The sequence below is a fragment of the Eurytemora carolleeae genome, unplaced genomic scaffold (assembly GCF_000591075.1).
Source record: "Eurytemora carolleeae unplaced genomic scaffold, Eaff_2.0 scaffold839, whole genome shotgun sequence".
NCBI lineage: Eukaryota > Metazoa > Arthropoda > Copepoda > Calanoida > Temoridae > Eurytemora > Eurytemora carolleeae.
The window spans coordinates 240,809-253,238 of record NW_019396749.1 but is presented as its reverse complement, the minus strand read 5'-3'; the positions used below and the strand labels follow the sequence as shown (position 1 = coordinate 253,238).

Genomic DNA, 12,430 nt, shown 5'->3' with positions numbered 1-12,430 from the left:
GACCTAATATATATACCGTGTGGTATTTCTCAGGACCGGATCGTAAGACTCCCTTCTCTCAACGCTCTTCATAATAAAAGGATGATAGTAAGGTTCCGAACGTTTATTTCTCTGAGCCTTCAATCTAAATAAGTTTAATAAACCCACAGAAAAAGCTTTGAGTGATAAATCATACAAATACAACAAATAATTCACTCAGGCATTAAAAAACTGTGGCTAGGAACCAACAAACACATATATAAATATCAATCATACTATAATCAAAACGATAAGCATAAGTATATATAAAAATAATTACCACAGTGATCCCAGAATTCTAGACACGGCTAAACTTGCAAAACGAATAAACATATACTGATATAAATTATTTACTACTCCGCGAGAAATCTTGCGCAGCTGCGTAGTCAGTCTGTAAACAGTTCCTAAACTAGTTCTTTCACAATACATTCCGTACAGATCTTCAGGGAGAACTCAGAAATACACAGGGGCGATAAGCAGACTTTATACACGCAGCATGGCTCGCGTAACACAATTACTGACTCAAAATCCATCTTAAAATCACTCGAATTAACCAATATATTTCAAGATGCAATACTCAGTCAAATTTGTCAAAAATTTCATTGTAAAACAGTTTAAGAATTCAACGCACAAAATATTAATCTTATAATTGAAAAAATGGTGTGTCGAGTTGTGCTTTTTTGCGTGACGCAGCTGGATTTTTTAAAATCACACTTTTATAAAGGCCCTAAATATACCAGTTAAAAAAGTAGTTTTGCCCGGAAGAGTCAAATGTGGTGGTACAGAAGGGGGAAAAGTGGTGGCTCATGGCTGCCGGAAGAGAAAAAAGCTAATATGTGGCACGGAAGGGAAAATAGTGGTGGCTCATGGCCGTCTGCCTTCCCCTGCTCGTTTGGTACGAATTTGATGAAATCCAGTTTGAGGTCATAGAGTACATCTACAGTACGTTGAGCTCACTTGTACTGGACAATGTACACTTGATTAATCACCAATCAGTTACTTCACAAGTCAAAATTGGCTTTCTTCCAATCCAAATATTAAAAAAAATACAAATTACAGACAAAAGAATGAGAAAATTTGTTAATTCGTGAAAATTCAGACTCAATATGAAAATATCCTGTTGTCAATCAAACCTCTGAAAGATTAAAGAATCGAGAAATCATAGTAAGTTTTCGAAATTAAGTCCTAAAATTTTCGCTTTAAAAAAGTCAGGTTATTTCCTAGAAATGATCGTATGTTTTCAGCTTGATATTAAACTCCCCTGTATATATATTTATCACAGTACAAAATTGTACGGGGGATTATACACAACCCTTAAGACTTTTTTCTGCAGACTAATGATTTAATGATTTTAGATTTCCTGAGACGGGTCTGTCCTAGTGAACGATTTTTGGACCCCCCCCCCCCCCCCCTCCTATCAATTTTGAACATGACCAAATTAGTATTTATTTAGTATTATTTAGGGTTAGGTTAGGTTAAGAAACTTTCTGGGGCGAGCGCTGCGGCTAGGAGGTGCTAGGCCCGGGGGCCGAGCACTGCGGCCTTGGTTTAGGTTAGTTCAGACACTTTCTGGGCCGAGCGCTGCGGCTAGAACAAGCTAGGGGGACGAGCGCTGCGGCCACATGTCTTACATTTAAGATTCATGTCATACAAAATTTATAGGAGGGGAGGGGGGGGGGGTCCAAAAATCGTTCTCCAGGAATATACCCCTGAGACTTTTTTCTAATTGTTTTTCTTTTCCTCGGATATATTTTCTTCAGGACTGATTCCTGTGATCTTATTTCCTGAGACAAGCCCCCATACTACTTTAGGAAAAAACGTCCCAAGAAGCTAAAACATAGGACATTATTTCCAGTTCTTTTTTTACAAAAAAATTTTTCCCCGGAACTTTCTTGCATAGATTCGATTTTTGGAGGGGGGGGGCCCCTCCCTCAAAAATTGTGTACATGCATATCTCATAAGTAACACATGGATAAAATTAGTCCAGAAACTGTCTTAATCTGAACCTAAAAGAGTCCAAATAAATATTAATAATTTTGCTGAAATTAAATTAGTTGGTCTTGTACAAAATTGATAGGAGGTTGTCCAAAAATCGTTTAGGACGGACCCGAACGATTTTTGGACACAGCCCCCCCCCCCCCCCCCCCCATTAAAAAAATCTTTCTCTTATTACATTTAGGCGCTATTTTAATTTTTAGCTTTATTATATAGCTTTTTTTATACTAAAGCATCAATTAATATTTAACATAAGAGCTTATAGATTTATTTTGAGGCAAAGATTTCCATGTTTATGTTCGCAAACATTTAGAAATTCTGTAATCTCCTTTATAAAGCTTTCCTTATCTAATTTAAAAGCAGTAACATCACAATAGATTACTAAAATATTGATATTTAAAATTTGAAAAGATTAAAGGATTACAGTGTACGTTTAAGGAACTATGTGCCTGACAAGTACGGTACAGAAGAAGAACATGGATAGATCTAGATCCCCGGCTCCTCAAATATCTAGGTTTGTTGGGGGAGGGGGGATAAGCTCTAAACATTTTGGTTTGACATTCATGATGACATGAAGGGTTTGGGAAATCCATGGCCTAAATTGTTTTATGGGAATGCGTGAAAGCAAGGTTTTGTTGATTGGTTTCAATCCTTTCAATTTTTCACGAATGTACNCCTCCAAAAAAAGTGACGAAATGAATACGCTAGGTCTAATCGTTTTAACTAATATTATTTCAGGGCTCTGTATCAAGACTTTAAGTTTATTGTAACTGATGAGAGACCTACGAGACCCAGCTTAGGAACATTCAAATTAACATTTTTTTCATTCATGAATTCATCCCTTTTTGCCAAATTAAAAATGTTGACCATAATTAAAGAAAATTCCATTTACAACCATTTCGGCCAAATCTTTGGACCAAGATGAAAACAAGTCCAATTTTATCAAGTCCATTTTAAAGTTGCAGCTTTAGAATAAATTTTGAATGTTAGACGAAGATACGAAAAGTTTTTCTTCATCTTCCTCGAACTCTTCATGTATCAGTGTCCTCTCAGTTAAATCAAACAGGTAAATTTGTACAAAATTGATTATCAAAATTTTCTAAATTAAAATATAAAAATTTGTGCAATTTTAATTGTTTTTTATTAAAATATCTAGTAAAATATATATCTATCTATCTCAGGAAAAATCGGAACTTTAAAAATTGTTTATTAAGGATAAAGTAGATATCCTCATTCTAATAGTTGAAAATTGAGTTCTGGACACTCAATGCTCCAGTTTACGTTCTCGTTTTCTAGGCACTTAATTTCCATCTATAAAATCAAAAATCTTTAAAGATTACTGTTGTGAATCGGACATGTCACTCTAAAAGGAGAGGGTTGTTTGAAACTGTCTCCACAGCTCTTTTGACAAATGTTTATTTGGTTTTATATTTTAGAAGAAAATCTAGTACTGCCCATGAATTATGTCGGGACACTAAAACCAGGAAACTTGGATCCAGGAAACCATCATCTCAAATCTCAAATCAGGATCAGGAAAATGAATTTTCATTTTCCCAAAAGGTATTTAATAGAAATTTGATTCTGAAATAAAGTAAAATCCTAAACGTTATAAATTTTAATTACACTGCACTGACTATGATATGATTCTAGTATGAAGAAAAATCCATTAAAATTCCAGTGCAATTTGTGCCTATTTACGAATTAGTTTTTAGTAAAGCTTCTACGAGTACTCAGAGATACAGTGTGAGAGAGAGAAAATGGCAACATTGAAAAACTTTAGCCATGGGGTGTATAGAGGTATACAGTATACACCCTGCACACAACTGGAAAAGAAATAAACGGAACTACAAGAAACATTGAAGGCCTGCATTAATCTTTTAACGCTGTATTAACCTGGAGAATGGAGGTTTTTACCTAGCTGGATCCAGCTTTTGCTACTGGCAGCTCTTTCAATATACTCCTTAATAACAAGCCTGGTTAGCTGTTATTAAGTATTCGAACTCGTCAGAAGATGTTAATTCTTTCGATTGAATGTATAAGTTCTATGTGTGTAAGCATCAATGGAGCTCAGAACAGTCAGGTTCCTATACAACTCTATCAGTTTCTTGTGGCTGAACTAACCCTGTGTGGATTAACATGGCAGTACACCCTAATTGGAAAAATGCAGGGGGGGGGGGGGGGTTCCCTCCTTCTTTTCCCCTTCCCTCTTCCAGAAACAAGAAAAATGGAAACATAGAGAGTTGAATCCTGATAGGTTGTGCACCATTCACTATTATATCGGTTTATACTCTGTCGGCTGCAAGGAAAAGATTGCTATAGACGAGACTGTATTCTGAAACACTGTGTCCGAGATGAAGTTAAAAGAATCAAGAATTTGTTGTCGAAAATATCCACTCCTTTCCTAACCTATCTTATCCCATTTGCCATTATCAAGGTGGAATTCTGACACATTGAATATCCTCAGAATTATCAAACCCTCTTGGTGCAGGGACTTTTTTCAACCTGTAAACATATTGAGGAAATTGAGTTTGAAGCTACCTTAAACAGTTGCTGAGTTAGACATTCCATAGATCAGAAAACAATATTGAAAACTGACAATTCATCTGATATCTACTCCTCACAAACAGTAACTTTCTATTTTACTTAATTTGATATTTCTGGCGCCAAGATATCAAAGTGAATAAAAGTATGAATCAGAAATATGTTTCAAATTTCCCTAGTCTACAAGAGATTAGAATGCGTAGATCTAAAAGAGAATAACAGAAAAAGATGTATGATCAGATGAAAAAAGATACAACGGTCAGAGAAAAATTTCACAACTCTTTTCAAATTTAGTTTTTAAAAAAATTTAATTAAAAATAGATTGTTAATGATGGTTTTAGTATAGCTCGAACTCTAGATTTAGATCGGTTAAACTACTGCACAATAGATGGGAAAAACTCTCTCTAGTAAAGTTGCCTTCAAGCATTTAGCCCGTAAAAGGCTTTAAGTGGCTTTTAACGGAACTGCAAGCCTAATTTCAAGTGACCCTCCTTGCAATTTAAAATAATAATTTTCAAAATTATGAACATTGATTATTATTCACACTTGATCGAGGGGAGGAAGGCCAACCACATCAATCTCTAGTCCGAGCCACATTCTCTTCATTTTCTCGTCCGAGCCACCTCGGAATCCTCGTCCTTCGATTATTTTGTGTTAAAAAGTTTCCAATTCTTTAAGATAAAACTATTTTTTATTAAATCTGGCCACGTTAGGGCATAAACTATGGATGGACTAAAGTATTGCAATGATTTTATCATCTTGGAATCTTTAAACCCATGAGGATGATGTCAAACGTTATATAGGTAAAACTAAAATCTCTTCTGCCTCCGTAATGGCTAACCTTCGTGATATGAAAAAATAGCAAAATATTCGGCATACCTCTGCCTATAATTTTCCCCATGGAACCACCCGGAAAAATTTTATGGTTTTCACTAAAGTTAACAAAAAAGATTTAAGTTCTATAAACTTGGAATTATTTGCGGCATTCTACACCAGGAATATCTGAAAATGTGCGTAAAAAAGGTGAACATTTTTAAAGACATTAAACTCAAATCTTTAATTCAATTGAAACTTTTTTTTCGATTTTCAAAAATTTGATATTTCATTTATGCCCTAACGTGGCCCGATTCTTTAAAAATAGTTTTATCTGGAAGGATTAGACACTTAAAAAAAAATAATATTGAAAGGACGAGGATTTCGAGGTGGTTCGGATGAGAAAATGAGGAGAATGTGGTTCGGACTGGAGATTGATGTGGTTGGCCTTCCTCCCCTCCTTGATCAGACAAATCTTTTATGAGTATACCGTTGTGATTCGGGCATTATATAGCAGGTCACGTGAAATTATGTTTACAGTCCCTTTAAGTAAGAAAATTTAATATCTTATTTTTTATTTTAAGAAATCTGTTTCTTCTGGTAGACCTAAACCAAGAGGATTGAGTGAAAGAGATAGAAATGTCTTCCGATTCAGGTAAAACATTTTCAGTTTTAGGTAATTCATGTATTTGAATTTCTGTAGTTTATGTTGAATTTCTGGAGTTTATGTTGAATTTCTGGAGTTTATGTTGAATTTCTGGAGTTTCTGTTCAATTTCTGGAGTTTTAAAGCTTTTTCAGCTATTCAAAACAATTCCTTTTTGAGTAAAAAAAATTAATATTTCTAAGCGTTTACAGAGTTTACTAGGCTACCAAATTCCTAAGTTTACATTTCAACTAATGAGTCCTCATTAAAAAAAAACTTCATAATCTCTTATGGTAAAAAAAAGTTTTAGATTAACAAAAGAAAGAAAAAGGAAAAATGTTAAATTCATTTTTAAAAATCAGTAAATCTTGAAACAATTTTGGATTCTAATCCAGATTGCTTGGAATTTTAAAAATGTGTTTTTAAATGAAATATTTATTGACAGATTCTCATTAAATTAATTTTTCTCAGGTTTCTTTCAGTAAACCTGTGTTTGACAGGATTTTACAATTTTTTTGCATCGCTTTAAATTAAAAAAAAAAAATTTAATTACAAAATAATATTTAAGTAATGTCAGCTCACCAAAGGAGAATTTGAATCCACAGATTCAAGTGCCAAGAATATCTGTTAGTTTGGATACAGATGATGTTTTCCTGGATACACTTGAATATCCTGCTAGGTAAAATTTTATCTTTATCTATATTTGGATACAAATGACGTTTTCCTGGATATACTTGATTATCCTGCTAGGTAATATATGATATATATTTGGATACAGACGATGTTTTCCTGGATACATTTGAATATTTAGCTAGGTAATATATAATATATACTTGGATACAGACGATGTTTTCCTGGATACACTTGAATATCTAGCCAGGTAATATATAATCTATATTTGGATACAGACGATGTTTTCCTGGATACATTTGAATATTTAGCTAGGTAATATATAATATATACTTGGATACAGACGATGTTTTCCTAAATACACTTGAATATCTAGCTATGTAATATATAATCTATATTTGGATACAAACGATGTTTTCCTGGATACATTTGAATATTTAGTTAGGTAATATATAATCTATATTTGGATACAGACGATGTTTTCTTGGATACATTTGAATTTCCAGCTTGGTAATATATAATATATATTTGGATACAGACGATGTTTTCCTGGATACACTTGATTATCTAGCTAGGTAATATATAATCTATATTTGGATACATACAATGTTTTCTTGGATAAATTTGAATATCCAGCTAGGTAATATATAATCTATATTTGGATACACTTGAATATCCATCTAGGAAATGTTGTATATACAATAAAGTCTATTGGAAACAGAGGACGTTTTTCTGGATACACATGGAGTATCAACCTATGTAATATCATAATTTGTTCATATTTTATTGAAAATTAGAAATTATAATCATTCTTTAGTTACGTATTTCTCTTTTTCTTCTAAAGCATGCCTCGTAGAAAATAAATGTTCTAGTTTTGATGATGCTCATGTTTTTTACAATTTCTTGTGAACAATATGTTCAAAATTAGTGCACAGCAGTTTTTTTATTTTTTTTTATTTGATACTGAATAAACAAAAATATGATTCTTCAGATGTTTCTTTTTATTGCAGTAAACTTCGTTTAATGGGAGTGATTTGTTAGACATGGTAGTTGAGGTGAAAGTGCAGTATTGTAGAGAAAAAAATTATGACAAAAAATACGTTTCTTCTGCTGATTGAAACAACTGGTGAAATATTACAAACGACTTTACAAATTTTAAAATTGTACAATGTACATCGTAAAAATGTCTTAAGTTTTTCTATACTATGCTGCACTTTTAGCCTAACTACCATGACTAGCAAATCACTCCCTTTAGCTTATTTTGTTGAATTCCGTTAGCACTGTTCCACTGTATTCAGCAATTAGTTGATGTTGGTTTAAGTTAATCAGATAAATGGTTTCTACTAAGCATCCAGAGTTGTTTTATCCTAAATAAACTGCCAGTGAAGCTGGACCATTAAAGCTTACATTAGCTCTTGTTGTGAAATACAGAAACACTTCTTGGAGGATTTTATATTTTACTCCAGTATTACACACTAACACATGATAGTGGGTAGGAAAATTTAGAATCAGAAAAATAGTTGTTGAAAACAAATTGTTAATTAACATACATCAGGAGACCTTAATATTTAATAATACTTGTTACTCTAGTTAATAGACATGACTTTTAATAATGTTTTAGGTTATAAGGGAGTCATTTCCAAATCGACATTATTTTTTTTATGGAGGCTTCACACAATATAGACAGTTAGGTAGATAAACCGTGGTCCGGGGTAGATATGGAGGGTCAGGGTAGATTAATGTAGGGCCAGGGTAGACTAATGGAGGGCTAGGTAGATAAATGGAGGGCTAGGTAGATATGTGAATGACAGAGTATATAAATGGAGGGCCAGGGTAGATAAAAAGAGGCCCAGGGTAGATAAATAGAGGTCCAGGGTAGATATTTAGAGGTCCAGGGTAGATAAATAGAGGGTCAGGGTGGTAAATGAAGGGCCTGGGTAGATATATGGAGGTATGTTTAGATAAATGGAGGTCCAGGGTAGGTATACTGAGGGACAGAGTAGATAAATGGAGGACTGGGTGGATTAAAGAAGGGCTGGGTAGATAAATGGGGGGCTAGGTAGATTTAATCGTTTTCCAGGGTAGATGATACCAGTACAAACGTCGGACCCACACACATCGGATGGTACAAACCTAAGACTAACAAACCTCGGACAGTACAAACGCCGGACCAGGACAAACGTCAGACTAGTACAAACGTCGGACTGGGACAAGTACAAACGACGGACCAGTACGAACATCAGACCAGTACAAACGTCGGACTATGGAAAAAAAATTATTTGAATTTTAAGATTTTTTGAAAGGTTATTTCCTTTCATCCACTGGTTAATAAAAATCTAACAAAAGTTACTGAGTTTTTGTTACTCAACTCAAATATTCTCATTCCTAAATCTTTGCAATCTGGCAATGGTATTAACCTTTGACACTTTCAAACTTAAATTGTTTGATCTCATAGATTCCATAGGTTGAAATATTAAAAGTTATACGACATCGGGTTGCAAAGATATAGGCATATTGAAACATCAGAGTTTGTGACAATTGAATCTAACTCCTTTTTGGTCTGCTTTTCTATACAGTGCTACCTTCAAAGGAAGAGACTTTATTTATTTAATTTTTTATCACAATAAGTGAGGAATTTTTTAATTTATTCCTTTTAGCAATGGTCTTTTTTTCAATCTCAACCAAAGTCCGACGTTTGTACCAGTCTGACGTTTGTACCAGTCCGACGTTTGTAAGTCCAACCTTTGTAACGTCCGATGTTTGTTGGTCCGACGTTTGTACTAGTACCGGGTAGATTAATGAAGGGCTAGGTAGAGAAATTGAGGGCTGAGAAGATTATTGAAGGGGCTTGGGAGATAAATGGAGGGCTGGATAAATAAATGAAGGGCGGGGTGATAAATGGAGGACAGGTAGATAAATGGAGTGCTGGGTAGATAAATGGAGTGCTGGGTAGATTAAAGGCCAGTTAGGTAAGTGGAGGTCTAGGGTAGATAAATGGTTGATCTGGGTAGAAAAATGGTTGAACCAGGGTAGGTAAATGGAGGTCCAGAGTAGGTAAATGGATGTCCAGGGTAGGTAAATGGTGGTCCAGAGTAGGTAAATGGAGATCCAGGATAGGTAAATGGAGGTCCGGGCAAGTAAATGGAGGTCCAGTACAGGTAAATGGAGGTCCAAGGTTGATAAATGGATGTACAGGGTAGAAAGATGGATGTCCAGGGTAGAAAGATAAATGGACTTGGGTAGAAATATGGTGGACTTAGGTTAAAAAATAGTAGGCCAGGGTAGGTAAATGGAGGACTGGGGTAGATAAATAAAGGTTGGATGAAATCAAAGAAGATTTTAAGGGGGGTTAATAAGATGAGAAGTGGGCCATGGGGTGGGATGTATGTATTAGAGGAGTAGTAAATATAAGGTGGAGATGAAAGGGAGAAAAGGGGGGGGGATTAGATATAAGGTGGGGGGAGGGGTTTCTGTATTTCTGTCTTACCTACTGTAGTCTATTCTTGAAGACCGAGAGAGAATAATTTATTTCCCAGTGTTAAAAATGTCATTTTGATAAATTGAAACAATTTTCTATCTTCCATCATCTATCTTACTCGGTCCTTTATTCATTTTATAAACCACTTTACTCATCTTTCATACTCTTTTATACAACTTCCATACCACTTTTCTCATCTTTCATACTCTTTTATACAACTTCCATACCACTTTACTCATCTTTTATACTCTTTTTATACAACTTCCATACCATTTTACTCATCTTTCATACTCTTTTATACAACTTCCATTCCACTTTACCCATCTTTCATACACTTTTATACAACTTCCATACCACTTTACTCATCTTTCATACTCTTTTTTTACAACTTCCATTCTACTTTACTCATCTTTCATACTCTTTTATTCAACTTCCATACCACTTTACTCATCTTTCATACTCTTTTATACAACTTCCATACCACTTTACTCATCTTTCATACACTTTTATACAACTTCCATACCACTTTACCCATCTTTCATACTCTTTTATACAACTTCCATACCACTTTACTCATCTTTCATACTCTTTTATACAACTTACATACCACTTTACCCATCTTTCATACTCTTTTATTCATCTTTCATACTCTTTTATTCAGCTTCCATACCACTTTACTCATCTTTCATACACTTTTATACAACTTCCATACCACTTTACTCATCTTTCATTCTCTTGCATACAACTTCCATACCATTTTACTCATCTTTCATACTCTTGCAAACAACTTCCATACCACTTTACTCATCTTTCATACTCTTTTATACAATGTCCATACCACTTTACCCATCTTTCATACTCTTCTATACTACTTCCATACCACTTTACTCATCTTTCATACTCTTTTATACAACTTCCATACCACTTTACTCGTCTTTTAAACTCTTTTATACAATTTCCATACCACTTTACCTATCTTTCATACTCTTTTATACAATGTCCACACCACTTTACTCATCTTTCATACTCTTTTTTAAACTTCCATTCCACTTTACTCATCTTTCATACTCATTTATACAACTTCCATACCACTTTACTCATCTTTCATACACTTTTATACAACTTCCATACCACTTTACTCATCTTTTATACTCTTTTATACAATTTCCATACCACTTTACTCATATTTTCTACTCTTATATACAACATCCATACCACTTTACTCATCTTTCATACTCTTCTATACAACTTCCATACCACTTTACTCATCTTTCATTCTCTTGCATACAACTTCCATACCACTTTACTCATCTTTCATACTCTTTTATACAATTTCCATACCACTTTGCTCATCTTTCATACTCTTTTATAAACTTCCATACCACTTTACTCATCTTTCATACTCTTTTTATACAACTTCCATACCACTTTACTCATCTTTCATACTCTTTTATACAACTTCCATACCACTTTACTCATCTTTTCTACTCTTATATACAACTTGCATTCCACATGATTAATCTTTGATACCATTTTACATTCCACTTTGCTCATAATTCCATTTAATACATCTTCCAAAATCTATTCTACATATTTCTTGGGTTTACCAACACAAGTGGATTTTACATTGCTGACTCTGTAATTTCTGCGCAATTATGGTGAATATAACAAGTGATGTATTTATAATATGTTTTAAGTTATATATTTCTCTAACCTCTCTTCTGTTATATTTATCATTATTATTATCATTTTCTTTTTCGACTCGGTCCTATTTTAGCTCAAGACTACTCCTGACTCCGTCCACTACCTACTCCCCAAGGCCAAGTAGTTGTACCTCTCTTAACCTTGAATACTCTCCAAACATTGCTTTAGGTATTAAATATATTTTTAATATGATTCTTTAACAAACTATTTGAACAATCGTTTAGGAGTTTGTCTTTTGCCAGAATTATGATTTTTCATTTGTAAAAAAAGTCAACTTGTAGAGAATACAATCTTAAAATATCTTGAATTTCCTCTTAAAGCCTAAAAATCCTTATTGTTAAACATGGTGGGAAAATATTGATGCCTACTATACCATTCTCAGATCTCATTTATTAAATAATCATAAAAAGTAACAGTGGTCTCAATAATATTCATTTATTCCAATGGGTTTACAATTCTGATTTACTTTTTGGAAAAAATATATCCCTTGTAATTTAAATTTTCAGTGTTAAAGCTTGGATTAAAGATTTATTATAAAGTGTATTACTAGAAAAAAAGTTATTTACACACTGTTCGATTGGTATTATTGATTTAGGTGGGGGGGGG

At 33.8% G+C, this 12,430-nt stretch overlaps 1 protein-coding gene across 1 annotated transcript; it reads left to right on the top strand.

The window, feature by feature from the left end:
* The first annotated feature begins 1,012 nt into the window (after nucleotides 1–1,012).
* On the top strand, nucleotides 1,013–12,024 carry LOC111708179 (uncharacterized). Its single transcript, XM_023481477.1, has 8 exons — nucleotides 1,013–1,182; nucleotides 2,451–2,527; nucleotides 2,752–2,813; nucleotides 3,004–3,079; nucleotides 3,450–3,573; nucleotides 5,952–6,022; nucleotides 6,581–6,691; nucleotides 11,898–12,024. Exons 2-8 carry the CDS (start codon nucleotides 2,457–2,459, stop codon nucleotides 12,022–12,024), a joined length of 642 nt encoding a protein of 213 aa, XP_023337245.1. The 5' UTR covers nucleotides 1,013–1,182; nucleotides 2,451–2,456.
* The last annotated feature ends 406 nt before the right edge of the window (nucleotides 12,025–12,430 follow it).

Excerpts from the sequence above, each read along its gene's own strand:
- LOC111708179 (XM_023481477.1), top strand. The coding sequence starts at position 2,457 with ATGTGCCTGACAAGTACGGTACAGAAGAAGAACATGGATAGATCTAGA. Across the intron at positions 2,528-2,751 it reads CCGGCTCCTCAAATATCTAG|GGCTCTGTATCAAGACTTTA; the intron begins GTTTGTTGGGGG and ends ATATTATTTCAG. Across the intron at positions 3,080-3,449 it reads CTCTCAGTTAAATCAAACAG|AAGAAAATCTAGTACTGCCC; the intron begins GTAAATTTGTAC and ends TTTATATTTTAG.